The following is an 18,338-nucleotide window of genomic DNA, read 5'->3' as shown; positions in this document are numbered from 1 at the left end:
ACACCGCCTACCCTCTCAACGCCATGTTCCTACCAAAGATCGGAGGCTGGGAGGCTCCAGCCAGTTTGGGCCAGCCCTGGTGCAGCAGGGAGCTGGCTTGGTGTGCGGTGATGTAAGACCTGGAACCCACCACCCCTGAGGAAACCAGACAGAACTACAGAAGGCCCTGTGGCTACTCAGGCCCTGCTGGATTCATGGGGGGAGGGAGGGCTGTGCCTGCACCCCAGGACTGGCTCCCTTGTGCCCTACCCCGTGTGGCTGGATGCCCTGGGAGAGGGTGGTCTCAGGGAGGCCGCCTCATTAGAGCAGTTATTCAGCATGGCGCTGGTGTTAGGAGATAAGCCTTATCAACTCATCTCCCCCTCCCACAGACAGACAGAAAGTGCCCTGGCAAATGACACCCTGGAGCTCCACTGGCTGCCTGCCCTGCTGGTTAGGGAAGGTGCGGATGGCGGGTGATCTGAGAAGACACACATACTATGAGTCACCCATGGACACACTCCTCCACAGACACAGACACAGACACAGACACAGGGCAATACTAGGTAGAAAAACACTCATAGTTGAAAGATATATTCATACACATGATCCCCATGCCCCAGATACACAAACACCCACCCCAACACACATCAGCTCATACATGGAGCTATAACAGATATGCAGACAACTTGGATATACTCTCCATTCTCCCTGGATACACTACCCATCCTCCCACCATCAGTTCAAAGGTACAATGATACATATCCATACCTATGCTGTTAAAGAAACACACACACACACACACACACACACACACTCCGATTCACAGATACAGGATACCCAGTGACTGACCCACACAAGGACACATACCAATTTATAGACAAACACTTGGAAATATCCACTTCCTATTACATGATTCATGGACACAATGGTCTCACAGATACACAGCAGCAGGAACATATATCCAGTTCCACAGAGTGACTCTCCTGTGTGCACATGTGGGGACACACTCTGAAATAGCCACGCACAATACACAAACTCTCAGAGAACCCACATGACCTCTCAGGGACCCACAATACACAGACTCAATGCACAAGCTCTTGGGGACCCATGGAAAGAAATGGATGTACTAATATAATCAGTTTTGCAGACTTCCCATGTGCTCACAAATGCTCAGCCACATACGGGCACTCAGGACAGACATTCTCCCATAGGCATGAGCACATACACATGCAACAGTCACCACCAGCCTCAGACAGCTGGGGGGAGTGCGGGGGGGGGGGGGGGGAGCGCAGAGACACCCCTCTCCAGGGCACACCCTTGCTTTCCTGGGACCACAGACTTCTCAGTGCTACCAAGGCCAAACACTTTCTCTTTGATCCCAAGATCCCCAGACCACTCTCTCTCCTGGGCAGCTGGAACGAGAGCAGGGAGGGATTTGAAGTTCCATTTCATGGTAGGGGCTTTGAAAGTTGAAGGACTAGCTCACAGACCCAGGAGCCTTCATGAGGTGAAGACCCCCACACCCCAACTCTTCCACACAACCTTCCAAGGACAAGCCCTCTGCTCCCTTCCTCCTCCCTCCTGTGCAAGAAGATGCCTTAAACTCCACTCCAAAAAGGCTCTTGTCTGCCCTGCAGTGGGGGATTGAGGAGGGGTACCGGTGGGTAGGGTAGGGGAGGGAAAGTGAGTATACTCAGCCAAAGCCAAATCAGCCTGGAAGGAAGGGAGGTGGTGTGCCCCAGTGTTGAGCTACCTTTGCGTGTGAGCACGTGTGCATGTCAGCGTGACCCAGATCTCCTGGCTGTAGATGTCCACGAAGCCACAGCTGTGTGAGCTAACACGTGTGTGTGTGTGCACAAATGTGTGTGTGTCTTTTCAAACACGACTGGAAGTGGATTGGAGAAGGTGGAGCAGGCATCTGTGTGCGAGTGCGTGTGGCCAGGGTCCGAGAGGGCCCCGGGAGAGTCTCTGACGAGAGAAGTCCGGGCTTTCTGAGCGGGCATCCCGCTCTGGGGTGCGAGTACGCTGCCCCTGCGATGGAAGCGGCCTGGAGTACGGGCGAGTAGGCAGTGTGCGCCTGGAGGGCCTGCCAGCCCTCCACCCCGGCGGGTCTCTGCACTAGGGGGACGGGGAGCAGAACCCGAGCACCCTCCTACCCCTGCGGTGCTCCCGCCCCCTCAAAGTGCTGTCGAAATAAAAAGCAGCGGACGCTGTGGCCCGGGGAGGGAGAGGCGGCGGGACCAAGAGGTAGGGAGGCCTGCGCGGCCAGGGCTCGCCGCCCCAGTCTGACTCCAGGCTGCTGTCGCCTCCATCCCAGCCGGCCCGGTGGGCCACCAAGGGACAAAAGCGGTCCGCCGCGCACCACGCGGCCGCTCGGCGCACGCCCAGGCCCTGCTGGTGAACGCCGCCGGCCCGCGCCGGGTCCGGGGGGCCCACCGAACCCCGCATTCTGCTGTGCGCCCGGCTCCGCTTTGACCCCGTCCGCCCGGGGGCGCCGTCGCCGCACCTCGCTCGGTAAGTCCCCTGCCTCAGCCTGCCCAGGGCCCTCCCAGCCCCCCAGGCTCGACCCACCGGCCCCGAATCGCACGGTCTCCCGGGCCCTGTGGCCCCTGACACGTGGTCCTCCGGGATCGCCCTACCAGCTGCCCTGCCTACCCAGGTCATAGGGGTCTAAACCTGGGGGAGTATTTGGGGAGCTGGGAACAGCAGGCCCACCTCGGGCCTCTCGCCTTCCCAATTCTCAGACGGAGCCATTGGGCCCGGGTTATTCCCAGAGCCTCCAAAGCGCCCTCCCGGGCCCCCAGCTGGGGCCTTTGTCTCGGCCACCCCCCACCTCCGGGCCACGGCGGCGGATGTGCCCAAGCCGGGCCGCGGAGCCGCGACTGCACCTGCCCGCCGGTCCCGTGCGCCGGCTTTGCGAGGCTTAACCCGGCTTGCTCCCGCGCGCGCCCCGAGCGCCGCGCCCCGCGGCCCTTTATCCTGTGTGGTTGGGGTTCGGGTGGGGGAGATCGCGGGGTCTGAAAGCCCCCCTCTCCCCCGCCCCAAGCCGGAGTCGGAATCCTTTTAGTGGGATTTCAATGAGAATGGGCCACCGGGGGCTCAGGGATCCGCCGCCGCCGGGGTGTAGATGGGGTATGGACGACTGGCATCAGAATCCTTGCGTGGAGGCCGGGCTTGAACTCCAGGTGGCCCCAAACGCGAGGGGAGAGGTCCGACGTCCAGGGCCCCCGGGCGTGGCCGCCGCTCCTTTCCCTGAAAACACGGAAGGAAATCCGTTGTTTTGGAAAAAGCCACGTCTCTCGGCCGGCCGGGGTCGGGAACATCTGGCGGTGAGCGCTGGGTCTACGCAGGCACTTCGCGCTGGGACTCGTTTATGAGTCGGCAGAATTCGAGAAACAGGTAGGGCCAGTGGGCTGCCCGGCGCCCGGAGAGCGTTCCCCAGCCGGGCTGACAAATTGCAGACAAATTGAGTCTAACGAAACGGATTTACCAGTTGTCGGTGCGGCCGGGCCACCCCGCTCCGTCCGTGGAAGGGGCCGGCTCAGCAGGACCTCTTGGGGAGGCCACGGCTTGGATGTGGGGTTAGAACCTTGTAAGGAGATACAGGATTTCCCAGGTGCCTCCACCCCAGGGGCTGAGCCTTCTATCCTTTCGATTCAAAGGGGCCCAGAAGACTGATAGGATGAGAGAGCCAGCATGGAGGCCAGAGCAGAGGGAGCCGTCAGATTTGGGGGCTGGAAGTGAAGCTCAAAGAACAGTAGGAGCTGTTGGAGCCCTGATTTCCCTATTGGAGGGACAGCAGTGACCTGAACAGGTCTGAGGCCTTGCCCTAGAGGAGACTTGTGAACCCCTCTGGCTAAAGAGGCCCCCACTTCCTCCACAGTACCCCTCAAGACGCATTGCTGGTGTGGGGCTGGGAGGTCGCTGTGTTGCAAATTAAATATCCCTATAGAAGGCAGTCCCTAAGCAAACGGATTTCTTTGAACCCCGCAACCCTCCACCCCCTTTCCCTGCCAGCGAATTAGGTGCCCATAGGAAAAGGCAAAAAGACTTGGATTACAAAGAGGGCAAACTTATGGTCCCAGAGGGGCCGCCTGCCTCTGATAAGCGAAGTTTAAACAAAGGGCGCCCAGGAAAGGGCTACGTGGGGCCAGTAAAACCGGGGCAGCCACAGCCCGACCCAGGCAATTGAGACCCTATAGACCAGGCTTCGGATCCCTCGTCCCCAGCTCTCCAGCAAAAGCATCTCGGGTTGTGCCGACCCACACTTCGCTGGGGGCAACTCGGGTCACGTGCAAAGGCGTCAGAAAATTCAGTTCTGTTGTTGTGCTGTCCCGGTCCTTCGCGAAATCTTGTTTCCATGCAACATCCGAGAGTGATCAAAAGGCAGCCGCCCCGCATTCGCCACAACTCTTGAGAACGAACAACAACAACAACAAAAAACCAACCAACCAACCAACCAACCAAAAACAAAAAAAAAACCTCAAAAACAAAAAACGGGAGCGTGTCCCTCTGAAGGTGCCCGGGAGTTCGAGGCCCTGAACGGAAATAGATCTGCCCTCCTCAGGCCGACCCTGCGGTTCCTGAGGGCTCCCTGACCCTCCTGAGACGCTTGTTTGGGCAGAAGTGATAGGGTGGTCCCCGCTGCTAGTGAACAAGGCGTCTGGCTGATGTCGGTCTGTCTGTCTGGCACAGGCAGGCTGCAGAGCAGTCCCTTTATTGGTCAGCTGGGCGTCCTGCTGCCTGGCGCCGCGCTGTTCTCTCCCAGGCGGGTTCGTTCCTCCGGGAGAACACAGCAGTCCCGCGTCCAACGCAGGCGCTCCCATGCAAGCGGAGGCCTCGGCTGCCGGCCTGCCTGCCTTTCGGGGCGGCAACCCCAGGGCCTCGGGGAGCCCGGCGGGGCTCCCTTTTCCGTTTTTTCTTTAGGCCCGGATAGCGGGCAGGGAGGCCGGTGCTGATCTCCTGAGGCCCCTGCTCAAGCATTGCTTAACTGCCCCGCTCAGCTCCTCTGCAAGGCGATTTTCTGAGCCGCCGAGCAGGGTAATTAAATCCCCGCCCGCGCTCCGTTCTGCGCTGGGCAGGCGGGTAGCCGCTCCGGCGGGCGGTCGGCCCGGCCGGTCACCTCCACCCCTGCGGTGTCCAGGACGCTGCCCCGGAGGGTCTTCGGGCTGCACCGGAGGAGCTTGAAGCTGAGCTCGCGGTGAGAAAACTGCAGACACCCCCCGCCCCCCCGCCAACTGGGGGGTAATTTGAACTGCGCCTTTGGGAGGAAAAGTCGAATTACCTGATTTTCCAAACGCTCGAAGCGGCCACCTCCCTGCGAACCGAGGCGCCGATCACGGCCCCGAGGGAAGCTTCCGTTCCATTCCGGCGTTAATGGCCCCGTAGCCGGCCAACGGGCCGGCGTCCTCTCACGCCGAGTCCCGGATCCGAGCTCGCGTGGGGCCGCCGGCCGGCCGGCCACGGGCGGTGGTCCCTGGGTTGCGTTGTCTTTGAGACGCTCCCGCTAGGCTCCAGGGTCACCAAACAGGCTCGAGGCTTCGTGGCGATCGCATTTTACGCGCTGATGAAGAATCGAAAACTAAAGATAAGGAGAGACGGACGGACGGAGACGGCGGGTCCGGTCAGACCTCGCGCGTCGCTGGGAGGCCCCTCACCTGCCGGCCGCGGCCGTGGAGGCCCGGTGCCCGCGGGCGCCCCCGCTCTCGGCCCCGGCGCGCTGACCGGCGGGCGCCGGCGTCCTCTCCCGCGGAGCGGAGTTCCTAGAAGCCTGGGCCCCGCGCGCGCCGGAATGGATGGGAGCGGAAGGCGCAGCGGCCGGTCGGGGCAGGCGGGTCTCCACGGGCCGAGACGCGCCGGTTCTCAGCCGGATGGGGCTCTGAGCCCCCTCCCGTTCCTTTACCTGCGCCGCGGCGAGACCCAGAGGCGGGAGGAGGCTCCCGGTCCTGGCCCGCGACCCTTTGGCGCGGCCCACACTTAGCCCGAGAGGGAGACGGAGGCGCGCGCGTGGATCTGGGCCGGGCCGGGCGCCCCCCGAACCGAGGGGACGGAGGGCTTTCCTCCCTCTCGGATTATTAAAAAGTTCATTTCCTGGCGAATCGGGTGACGTCAGGGGCCCGGCGTCGCGGTGGCGGGGCCGCCCGGCCGAAGAAGCCGCCTCCAGTTACCCAATTACCGACTGTCAATCCTGCCGCCCCTCCCCCCTTCCCGGGGGTGTCCCGGACCCCGCCCTCCCCCTGCCCCGGACCCACCTGGGATCCCTCCGGGCATCTACCGTGAGAGCCGTGGACCCGGCGAGAGAAGAGGTGCTGGAGGACCTTGAATACTCCCCATTACCCTCGCACTTCAGCCCCCCCCAAATGCCTTTGTTCCCGACCCCCTCCTCGGCCATAGGTTCCCTCGGAGCCTCGGTCCTCCCTGTGCAATGGGAGAAAGCCAGGAGGTGTGTGCAGGGGCCCACTCGGCCCGCAGAGCTGGATCTCTGGACCGGAGGTGTGTGGGGAGCAGCTCCAGGTGACGCCGGGACGGAGTTCTCTCTCTCCCCAGGGGCCGCCCGAGGGAACCCGGGGAGCAAAATGCCTCTCCTGCCCCAGGCGTCTCCGAGCCGGCGCCGGCGCCAGTCCCGGGCTCCACGGCCTCGCCTCAGGCAGTTCGGCCTGTTGGTCTTCGAAGGCCACGCCCGGGAAGGGGACCCTCCTCCCCTTCTGGGAGCTGCTGGCCAGGCCACCTCCACCGGGTCAAGCACAGTCCCAAGTGGCCTCGTGTCCGAAGCCCAGGTGCCCAGTGGGATCCCACAATTCATATTCATGCCCCTCAGCGCTCCTGCTGTCCCGCAGCTGTCTCCCCCCGCCCCCGCCCCGCCCCAGCACCAGAGTTGGGGGGCGGAACGGTCTGGGTAGGGAGTTGGCCTTGGACTGGCCACGTTCGGCGGCAAAGGAGGTGGGATCCGAGAATGTGGAAGGGCTGGACTCCTAGGGAGGAGGCCACCCGGACGCCCAGAGCGTGCACCGCAGGGCTCCCGCGGAGGGGGCTCCCCGCTGGAGGTTGGTGACTGGAGGAGGTCCCAGAGGTTAGGGGGTTCGGGAGTGTCCGCGCTGGGAGCGCAGCGGCCCGGGCAGCCTGCGAGGTGAGGGTCCTGGCGGGGGTGCGAGGCCTGGGGGTGGCTGCCGGGACCGCAGGGAGGGCGCTGGGAGGGGACCCGAGGGAGGAGGGGGCCCGCCTGCGGGTCAGCCCGGGAGTCCGGCAGGCCCGGCTGGAGGCACAGCCAATGGGGGGCGGAGGCTGGGCGGCGTGCGGCGGTGATTGGCTGGCCCGGGCTTCTTAGGCGTGCGCGGCCCCCGCTTCATGTCTGTGCTGGAGTCGGAGCTGGCGCCAGGGCGGCCGGAGGATGCCGAGGGGCCGGAGCCGGGCGGGCCAAGGGCCGAGGCTCGCGCTGTCCCCCGCTCCTGCCCAGTGAGCCACGCCAGCCGTCTGAGCTCTGCCTCTGGGGCCCTTCATCCCGGGCTCCCGCGGTGCGGCCCCCTCCCCCAGGCCGCTTCCCCCTCCCGGTGGCGTTGCGTGTGTAAGTTTGGGGTGCGAAGGCTGGCTGGGGGTTCGGGGCGCGCCAAGCTCGGGGAGGTCTCTGCGGGGGCTCGAGGCCGGGGTGGGGCTGCGGGTGCCGGCTTCGGGGCGCCCGGGAGAGGTGCTGATGGCGCTGCCCGGGAGTGCGCGCGGGAGGGGCTGGCTCGCCGCCGCCGGGGCTGCGTGCGCGTGTGGGGGGTGGGGGACCAAGTCAATAAGTGCATGTGGCGCCAAGTGTAGGTGTGTGCGTGTCGCTGGGATCATGTGCCCCGTCCATGCCCGGTCGCCTGCCTCCAACTTTTAGTCTGTGCCTGTGCTAGTGTCCAGGGAAGGTGGGGGTTCGGTGTGAGCGTGTCCAAAGTGCGACTGTGGGCGTTTGCGGGGTAACTCGTGCCGGGTGCCGTCTTCGTGTGGGACCCGTGTGCACGGGCGTGTGGCTGTGGGGCCAGCGGTCACCGTGTGGGTGTGCGTGGCCGAGCCCCCTCCCTCACCTTCCTTTCATTTTGAGCTTGGAGCGTTCCTCCCGCCCGAGGCTGGTCGGCGGCCGAGCTCCGCTGGGTGAGCCGCACACGGGGCGCCGCACGACGGGACTTTGGGGGTGTCGGGCTGTGGCCGCGTTCCTCATGCCCCTCTTCCGTCGTGCAGGGCCGCTGCCGCCTCCGCCCCACCCCGAGCCTCCGCCGCCCGCGATGGAGGTGGCGCCGGAGCAGCCGCGCTGGATGGCGCACCCGGCCGTGCTGAACGCGCAGCACCCCGACTCGCACCACCCGGGCCTGGCGCACAACTACATGGAGCCCGCGCAGCTGCTGCCTCCGGACGAAGTGGACGTCTTTTTCAACCACCTCGACTCGCAGGGCAACCCCTACTACGCCAACCCGGCCCACGCGCGGGCGCGCGTCTCCTACAGCCCCGCGCACGGTGAGCCCATGGCGGTGGGTGACGGGGAGCTCTGGCGCCGCGCGCCGGGCGCGGAAGGGGAGGAGGGCCCGGCCGCCTGCTTCCCGGATGTGGGATCCGCAGGAATCGAAGCAGCGGAGGGATCGGGGCGGGAAAGGTGGAGGCAGCGGCCTCTTGGGTCCCGCAGGGTTTCTGCCCGTTTCCAGCCGGCCCCCGGGGGTTCACGCTAGGCCTTGCCCCGGGAGGGTCCTTCTGCGCCACTTGTCCTTCAACGCCGGACTGACACTCCTGAGTTTTGCCGGCGGTTCCATTTCTGGTTTTCTTTGGGGAGGGGGTTACTGCCAGCGGCTTTGTGTGTTGTGGCCCTGTGTACCCGTGTCCTGGCCGGGCCCACACCCCGGGTCCTAACCCCTCTCCCTCCTCCCTCAGCACGCCTCACCGGAGGCCAGATGTGCCGTCCACACTTGTTGCACAGCCCGGGGCTGCCGTGGCTGGACGGGGGTAAAGCAGCCCTCTCCGCGGCCGCAGCGCACCACCACAACCCCTGGACCGTGAGCCCCTTCTCCAAGACTCCGCTGCACCCCTCGGCTGCTGGAGGCCCCGGAGGCCCCCTCTCCGTGTACCCAGGGGCGGGGGGCGGGAGCGGGGGAGGCAGTGGGGGATCGGTGGCCTCCCTCACCCCCACTGCCGCCCACTCTGGCTCCCACCTTTTCGGCTTCCCACCCACGCCGCCCAAGGAAGTGTCTCCTGACCCCAGCGCCACCGGGGCTGCCTCCCCAGCCTCCTCCTCCGCAGGGGGTAGTGCTGCCCGGGGGGAGGACAAGGATGGCGTCAAGTACCAAGTCTCCCTGGCCGAGAGCATGAAGATGGAAAGCGGCAGCCCCCTGCGCCCAGGCCTGGCTGCCATGGGCACCCAGCCTGCCACACATCACCCCATCCCTACCTACCCCTCCTACGTGCCGGCTGCCACCCACGACTACAGCAGCGGACTCTTCCACCCTGGAGGCTTCCTGGGTGGCCCTGCCTCCAGCTTCACCCCTAAGCAGCGCAGCAAGGCACGCTCCTGCTCAGGTAAAAGCAGGTGCTAGGGACCTCGTGGAAGTGGGGGCAGTTTGTGTTTTGTGGGGTCGTGGTTGGGGTGGGACCGTAGGCTGTGGTCTAGGAGAGGGGACGGTCTTAGGCTCCCAGGTCCGGGGATGCATGATGTCCCTTTCTAAGAGCCCCAAGAGATGTCTGAGAGCCCAGAATGGGGGAGAGGGGGTCCTAAAACATTTGCCTTCAAGTGTTCCTTGTGGCCCCCAAAGTTCACTTTTCTTCCCCATTCCTTACCTTTCCCTCCAAGGCTGGCCAATGCCAGACCAGCCCACAGAAGGGAAATCCCCCCTTCCCCTCCCTGAATCTTAAGTGAAGATTCAGTGTGAGAGAATGCAGTGTGCAGGAGACAGCGGAGAGGCCGTGTGTATGTGTGTATACGTGTGTTTGTGAGCGTGTGCACTCCAAAGGCTCCAGATCTTTAAGGAATCCGGTTCTCCAACTCAATCAGTCCGATCTTGGGATTTCTGTGGCTCCTGATCTCCTTGGGAGATTTCCCCAAAGCAAAATTCCAGAACCTGTTCATGCTCCCAGCCCCAGGCGTGTCCTTTACTCTCCCTCCCTGAGGGCTGGAGTGAAGGGATGAAGCTGTAGGTGCCTCTGCCCCTTCGCAGGAGGAGCTGCTGGGGCCAAGTTGGATTTGTCCAAGAATCTGGCCTTTGTAGAGCAGAAACCATGGTTAGCGTGGGAGTCCTATCGATGCATCCTTCCCAATTCTTTCAAGCTGGGGAAAGGAAGATTTTACAAACGTACTCCCAAGTCCATGACACACCTTTTCTTGCCCATATATACTGGCAATTTAGTTAAACTAAATGTGGAAAAATGTCCCGGGTAACACGATGCTAAAGCAGTTACCCCGTTTGATCGCTGAAGCTGCCACCTGCACCCATCCTCGTCCCACTTCGGAGTCCCTGTTCTGCTCAGACCAGCTAGCTGGCCTTTAATTAGCCCTTTCTCCCAAGTTTGTTTTACCTTCTATTTGAATTCCAGATGGTCTTTTAACAAAAACAAAACAAACAAAAACAAAAAGCAAACAGCAGCAAACAAAACAAAACCCAAACCAAAAAACCAAAGACAACTTAGCCTAAAAACGAAAGGGCTTATTATTTATTTTATTTTAAAGCACAACTTCGATCTGAGTCCTGGACTGAAATGTCGGGCCTCAGCAGAAGAGGGGGTTTGGGGGGAAAGAAGGATTATACCCTGGACTGAGAGCAGACAGTCAGGGTAAAGGCTGAGGGCGTAGACGTGGAGCAGACTCAGTAGGTAGCGGATGCGGTTGTGGGGGTAGGAGAGAGACAAAAGAGAACTAGAAAGGGGCCCGGGAGTCTCCGGGGCCAGCCAGGTGACTCCAGTCACGGCCCTGCCATGGACAAAGTTTGTTGTAAATACCCTCTCCTTGTCCTCCATGTGGAGAACCCCTGGGGCCCTGGCCCGGTTTCCCTTTCGCCCAGAGAGGTTTTTGAAGAGGGAGATTAGGTCTTAAACTAGTCTCTGCACCCCGCTCCTTGGGGGAGATCCCCTGGCTCCCTTTCCCCGTCGGGACTGGGACTAGAAGTCACCTCCCCTGAAGCAGCCTGGCCGAGGGGACTGCTGCCGGATCGGCACCCGCTCGCCCATTGGCTGTCTTCCGTGACCTTGTCGGTTAAGCAGGCTGGTGTCTCTCCCTGTCCCCCTTCAGAGGGCCGGGAGTGTGTCAACTGCGGGGCCACAGCCACCCCTCTCTGGCGGCGAGACGGCACCGGCCACTACCTGTGCAATGCCTGCGGGCTCTACCACAAGATGAACGGGCAGAACCGGCCGCTCATCAAGCCGAAGCGGAGACTGGTAGGCAGCGGGGCGAGGGGGGAGCCGGTGCCGGGGAGCAGGCTGGTGGGCGGCACCCTGGTAGCTAACCTGGGCGGGAGCTGACAGTTAATTTAAAAAAAAACAAGAACAACAGAGAAGCCTTCAAACGCAGATGATTGCCACTTCAGACCTTTTATCATTAAAATCACTTGGATGTCGGTTGGGGTTGCCCTTCTCTCCGGCCAGATTTTTTTTTTTTCAGGCCAGATTTCCTCCTCGGCAGCCCGTCAGGGACCCTCACCCCCCCCCCCCCCCCTCAGGGATACCGAGAGTTGAGTGTCCAAGGGCCCTGGCCTCTGTTTAACTCTTTTTAAAAATAGGGCCATGAAGTAATTTTCCCTGTGGCTTAGGGCAGCTCTCTCACAAGCTCCTCATGCCTATTTAAATAAAACACACCAGCCACCAAAAAAACCTGCCCTTTATTATTTTTCCATGGAGACACCTATACTGTGTATTTTCATTTGAGCGATTTAAAAAAAAATGCCCTTTCGGATCTCCTGCCGGAGTTTCCTATCCGGACATCTGCAGCCTGAAGATAAGGAAACTTCGTGTATCTGTTTCCGGACTCTGCGAGTTTTTAGAGTCTCTCCTCGGCTCAGTCCTGCCTCTCGCTGGGCTGTTTTGAAATTTCTAATACGCTCCACTTTGCAAATAATGTGTAAAATGCTAAGAATAATAAATATATTTTTTCAGGGCGAAGTGATTTATGAGGCTTAAATCACTCTCGCCGCTTTGGGGGGCCCCCTTTTCCCCCCTACAGTGAGGGCGGGGTGAGGGCCCCGGTAGGGATGGAGGCTAAAGTGTTGGCCCCTGAGTCAGAATTCCAGCTTCAGGCTGCTTACTCACCCTCACCCCTCCCGGCTCTGAGACTGCAGTCCATAGGCCCCCCTGAGGCCATTCCAGCCTCTGCTGGCCCTGGCCCCCCACCCACCCCTGCTGCCCGCAGTTCTCTGTGACTGTGGGGCTGGCACTGGTTGAACCGGAAGAAGGAATCTACTTTCTTGGATAAAGACTCTGTGGCCTTCTCCTGCCAGCCTTTCACTCCCTTCTCCAGAAATCAGACACTCATTGCCCGACCACCTCTGTCCTGCATTCCTTGAGGGCCTGGGGGCGGTTAGGACTTTGAGGTTTGGGGTACAAGGGGTTGAATAGAAAGACCAGCATTGTCCGGTAAACCGACAATGAAGGAAATGTTCTAGGTCTGCACAGTCCACTATGGCAAACTCCAGCCCATGCTGTGACTGGGGACTCCTTGAAATGTAGCCAGTGCAATGGGGGAAACAGGATTTCTACTTTTATGAAGTGGAAATTTAGTCTAGTCGTCACCTGTGGCTAGTAGCTACGGTGTTGGACAGCTCGGCCTGAGTGAGACACCCGAGACATTTTACATCTCCTCCCTGGGCAGCCGCAGGGTCCGCACTCCCCTCCCCCCACCCCTGCCCTGTCTTGCCCTCAGGCAGGACGCTGCCCAGAATTATGGATTTTGAGGGGAGTCCTGTGGGAGGAGACAGAAGCAGCTCCAGACCCAGGGACTCTAGGAGGACCAAAAATAAAGAGCACTTCTCAGGGGCCTCAGTTTCCCCTTTTATAGAGACAGATTGTTTGGTGAATCCAGGAGGTAGTTGATTTTCCCTTCCAGCTCTCGAAACCCCGTTGATAGTGAGATCAGCCTTCTGAGAGTTCTTTATTCTAAAGTTCTGTGATTGTCTAGATCTCAAATTCTACATGTCCACAGCTCTGAGGTGCCTCAATTCTCCTTAGGGATTTAGGCTCTTTGGCTAAGTCAGTGGGGGCAGGGTGGGGGTGGGGCAAGGGTCAGGGAGGCTGGTAGAGGTGGGGCGTGGGAGCCCAGCCTGCTGACGCTGCCCCTCCCCTCCCAGTCTGCTGCTAGGAGAGCTGGCACCTGTTGTGCAAATTGTCAGACGACAACCACCACCTTATGGCGCCGAAACGCCAATGGGGACCCTGTCTGCAATGCCTGTGGCCTCTACTACAAGCTGCACAATGTAAGTCCGCCCCGCCGCCCTGCCCCACCCCTCCCCAGGGACCGCTGCTCTTTGTGCTGCCAGGCAGAGGCCCCAGCCACTCTGCAGCTTGGCGTGGCTTGGGAAAGCCCTGGCTCCAGAGGGCTCCCATCAGAGGGCAAGCTGGCTAGAGGTGTGTTCTCCACAGCAGGCCTAACAACTCTCTCTGTGTAACACAAAAGTGGGGGAGTGTTTTGGTTGTGTAGTTGGGGAGGCACTGCTGGAATTTAGGGGGCTCGGTGTCCAGCAGGGTACAGGTCAGCCTCACAGTGCTAAGTGCCCTTCCTGAAACTGGGGCAGTAATGGTGACAGGACTATGTGGGCTTTTGGGGGTGGGGGTCCCAGCCCAGGCCTGCCTCTGCCCCAAGCCCAAGTAGGGGGTGGGGGTCTTGCTCTGGGAAGGGAACTTGACTCCCTGAAGGCTTTGTGGTTGCCCCCAGGTGAATAGACCACTGACCATGAAGAAGGAAGGGATCCAGACTCGGAACCGGAAGATGTCCAACAAGTCGAAGAAGAACAAGAAGGGGGCAGAGTGCTTCGAGGAGCTGTCCAAGTGTATGCAGGAGAAGGCCTCCCCCTTTAGCGCCGCCACCCTGGCCGGACATATGGCACCTGTTGGTCACCTCCCACCCTTCAGCCACTCGGGACACATCTTGCCCACCCCAACACCCATCCACCCCTCCTCCAGCCTCTCCTTTGGCCACCCCCACCCATCCAGCATGGTGACCGCCATGGGCTAGGAACAGCCCTCCACGAATGGACAGATGGATGCAGAGGAAGGTGGCCTGCAGCTCAAGGCTGGGTGCTCCAAGGATGGGTGAACCAAAACCTTACCTGTCTGCCCTTCCCCAAAGACTGATGCCTCTCCTGTCAGCCCAGCCCGAGCCCCACGCTGCCCCACCTGTGGGTGCTCTGCTCGGCAGTCGCCGGTCACTATGAAGATTCTTACTGGGGCTGAGGGGTGGCCTCAGCCCAGCTGCTACCCAGGTGGGGTTTCCATCACGGACAATTGTTGGAGAGCAGAACGGACAACTTTACGAAGAGAGGAGGAGGGAGTAGGGGACAAACAAAGGAAACCGTTTTTAGAAGGAAAAAGGAGTAAGCAGAAATAACTTATTTCACTCTTGTTTCTCGCAAGGACTGGGAGAGGTCTGAGCTGCCCCAGGTGCTCCTGGTCTTCCTCCGCTTGGCCTGTCATCCACTTGCCAGGGCTCCGAGGGCAGATCTGTGAGGGACTTAGCCCACACCTTCTCCTGGGACTTCCGGCTCTGAAATGCTGAATCCCAGGCTGGGCCTCGCCAATCTAGAGGGGTTATGGCCTACGGGAGGCTGAGCCAGTGTGTGCCCTGCTGATGGGCCCTGGAGGCAGAGACAATCACAGTCCTACATAGATTCCCAGGCCAGGGCTGGGTCACAGGAAGGAAACAGCGTTTTCTTGTGAGGGGAAATGTCTCCCAGCTCGCTCCCCTGGCTCTGAGGCTGAAGCTGGTGTGGTCTGTGTCCCCTTCACAGCCGAGCTACCGCCTGCCTCCTCTGCCAGGTGGGCCCCTGTACATACATCCTTTTTCTGCTACCCCCTCGACCCCCTTCCCTCCCACTATGAGACAAAAGAAAAAATATTTTAAAAGACTGCATAAGCTTAACTCGCTGATGAGTTAGTTGTTTTATTTTTAAACTCTTTTTGGGTCCAGTCAAACGTACTTTGCCACAGAAGCCTTTCTTATGGAAAGGAATAAAACCTACAAATCAAGGCTGTAGCTTCGCAATTATTTTTGGAAAAGTTCTTGGATCCCATAGCCCTAGAACAGGGAGCTGGGGGCCAGGGACGGGGCCTTAGCTGCTCTTGGCTTCTCCGGGCTGGTCTGGCAGGTGGCAAAGGCAGGAGCTGGGGGTGAGTCAGGGCCAGGACCTAAGGAGAGGCCATGAACCTGCTGGGGTCCCAGGAGACCTGGGTTCTGCTCTGCTTTGCTGTGGCTGGCTGGACCCTTCCCAAGGTACAGCTGTACATAACCCTGCCTGAGCTTAGATTCTGTATGGGGTGGTGGTGGGGTGTGGCAGCTGGAGAGGGCCGTGCCCAGGAAGAGGATTGTGCTGATGTAGTTGACCAAGTGCAATATGGGCCGTTGATTGCTGCTGGGGGCACCACCACCAGAAGTAACTTATTTTGGACTAGCATTCACATAAGAAGAATCGGCAGTATTTTCGGTTTTTATGTTTCATTTGGCTTGTTTTATTTTGGATTAGTGAACTAAGTTATTGTTAATTATGTACAACATTTATATGTTGTCTGTAAAAATTATATGCTACCCTTCTATTCCTTTAAAGTGAATACTGTTAATAATAAAATACTTTTTTGTGAATGCCTCTGTCCTGTCTTAATGGACTCCTGGAACAACCGAGTCCCAGGCATGGAAATTAGCAGTCAAGCTGAACTGCTTCTATAGCCCAGTGATTTGGAGGGAAAAACTGGAACAGGAGCTGGGGCCCTATCTGGGTGGGACTCAGATAATCTTCTGAATTGCTTTCATCTGAATTTCCTCATTATTACCTAACTGAGGGTCCTGGTGGCTGGGTGGATACTGGAGAGGGTGGCTGTGGCTTCTCTGGCCTTTGGTCCACACACTAATCCTTTTTTTGAGGGCTCAATTGGGGCTCTTGCAGACTCACATTCTGCACTGACCTCACATTCACTTCCTCTCAGGTACTGATCAGTTTTTGTTTCTGAGCTAGATGGTCACCAATATTCCCATTCATTATCAAACCTGATTACTGATGTATTTGATCACTAATGTCATTGACTTCTGTCTTCTTTAATCCATTATGTTGGTCAACAGATAGCTATGACTATTCAATGGTCAATGATAATGTCAGTGATTCAATGACAATCACACCAGAGCCTATGATCATAGACATCTAATTACAACTGATCGCCATTACTTAACTACCAATACTTCGTCAATGCCACTGATGGATGCTGTGTCTGATCACTGACATCACCAGTGTCTACCATGACTGCTTGCTCACCAGTATATGTGTGATCATGAATATCCCTCATCACCAATGTTCTGATCAGCATATCTGTTCAACAATATTTCTATTCAATGTGTCTGTCTGCCAATGTCTCTGACGACCACTGTCTGTGTCCTCAGCATTTCTATCTACCATCTCTGTGATCACCACTGTGTCTTACCACTTAAGCATCAAGCTGTTGCTCGCTCTGTCACTAATGCTCTAGGTCATCAAGAAGTATGATCACCATTGTCATTGATCAATGTTTTTCTAATCAACGATAGATGAGATTACACTTACATGATCTCTGATCATACCATTTCTCATCACCAATGTCTCTTTAACAATGTGTTTGGTCACTTGTCTCCAATCACCAACATGTCTAACCAACGATGTCCCTGACCATAGAATCCTCTTAGCATCAAATTTTCTGACTGTCAATGTGGTCACGAGCGACTCTGGTTACCAGTACCCATGACTGGTCAGTGCTGAATACCACAGTCTGTAGTGTCCAAATCAGTGATTGTTGAATTTATTTATCTTCCAAGGCCCCCAGGACCAATATTTCTTATACCGCTGATCACCTGTAGTACTGATCACCAACCTTCCTCGTCATTGGAATCACCAGTAACCTGTCTCTCTGGTCATCAAATTTTCCAGTCATTGATGCTGTTGATCCCTAGTAGGTCACACACCACCAAGATCCCTGGATGTCTTCAGTCATTGAATCTTATCACCAATAGCTCATCAAGAACATGAGCACCAAATGCTTTCATTCTAATACTCCTGTCACCTTGGTCCTTTGTGTTCTTGATCAATGATTGATATAGCCAATTAACAATCATTCTGATCACCAAGATCTCTGAGCACTGCCTCCTGATCCTTCATGTATGACCATTACCCTCTCTGATCATGAATGACATCATTTCCCCATGATTCCACCATCTCTAATTACAAGTCACTCTAGCCATGTGCCCCTGATCAATGACTCCTGACCTCAGTCGTCATCATCTCTGGTCCCTGGTCCCTGATTACTAGTGTTTCTAATTGCCAACTTCCTTGTTCCTCGACAGCCTTGCTGTCCAATGGTCCAGGCGGCTTTCTTTTCATTCTTCCTATCCCAGATTGCTGGTGGTGGCAGGACGCTTGCTTAAGGCTGGAGAAACACTGGTCCCGTGAAAGCCAGCATGCCTTCTGTGAAGCTCCAGATGCCCTAGCCTACAGGTTAGAGTTGGGGGAGCATCTCTGGCACTCTGATTCAGGACATCTCTGCCCCTGGTATGCCACCACTACTTTACCCATGCCCTTTCCCTGTAGAAGAGAAACCTAGAGCATACAGGAACCCATCTGTGGAGCTGGGTGGGCACTTGTCTGCCCATTTAAATGCCTGGGCCCTCTCAAGCCTTCTAGAAGCTCCTCTTCTGTTCCTCTCCCAGCTCAGAGCATTTTTGCCTCCGTGTAGCCACAGTGAGGGCAGGGATGTCTTTCTCTCCTGTGTCCCAGCTCATAACTGCAGGGTTGTGTGCATATATTATTACGTAATCAAGTGTGTACTGTACACAGGCCTGTTGAACACCTCCTCGAGTCTTATTGCCTTCCTTCTGCCAACCAGTATTTTTAGAGCACCGTCGAAGGTGCCGAGAGGCAGCCAGCAGGAATCACGCAGAGTGGATGCCTTGTCTTTGCAGTGTTAGATCCAAGAGGGCAGGGACTGTGTCTGTCTTGTCATTCTTGCATCCCATTGTCTTTTGTGGGCTTGTGGTAGGTGCGTCCCAAATGTCTGTTGAGTAGATTCATTCATTTATCCTACTAATGTTCATTGACCCTATTTGCTCTTGGCATTTGGGTTGGAGATAAAACGCACCAAGATCTTGCTCTGGTGAATCAGCAGGGGCTGTTTCTGACAAAAAGCTGGGGAAGGCTGGG

The 18,338-nt window shown here is 58.3% G+C and overlaps 1 protein-coding gene across 2 annotated transcripts; it reads left to right on the top strand.

Moving 5' to 3' along the window:
• The first annotated feature begins 2,209 nt into the window (after window positions 1-2,209).
• On the top strand, window positions 2,210-15,761 carry GATA2 (GATA binding protein 2). Of its 2 annotated transcripts, none has more exons than XM_081096598.1 (6): window positions 2,210-2,496; window positions 8,188-8,460; window positions 8,869-9,510; window positions 11,213-11,358; window positions 13,260-13,385; window positions 13,844-15,761. In XM_081096598.1, exons 2-6 carry the CDS (start codon window positions 8,232-8,234, stop codon window positions 14,141-14,143), a joined length of 1,443 nt encoding a protein of 480 aa, XP_080952724.1. In that variant the 5' UTR covers window positions 2,210-2,496; window positions 8,188-8,231; the 3' UTR covers window positions 14,144-15,761. The 2 variants fall into 2 exon arrangements, with proteins under 2 accessions (XP_080952724.1, XP_080952725.1); XM_081096599.1 differs by lacking the exon at window positions 2,210-2,496 and adding an exon at window positions 7,341-7,543.
• The last annotated feature ends 2,577 nt before the right edge of the window (window positions 15,762-18,338 follow it).

This window comes from Myotis nattereri (genome assembly GCF_964212035.1).
Source record: "Myotis nattereri genome assembly, chromosome: 8".
In the NCBI taxonomy this organism is placed as follows: Eukaryota; Metazoa; Chordata; class Mammalia; order Chiroptera; family Vespertilionidae; genus Myotis; species Myotis nattereri.
The sequence above is the reverse complement of the archived record's forward strand: the minus strand, read 5'-3'. Positions and strand labels throughout refer to the sequence as shown.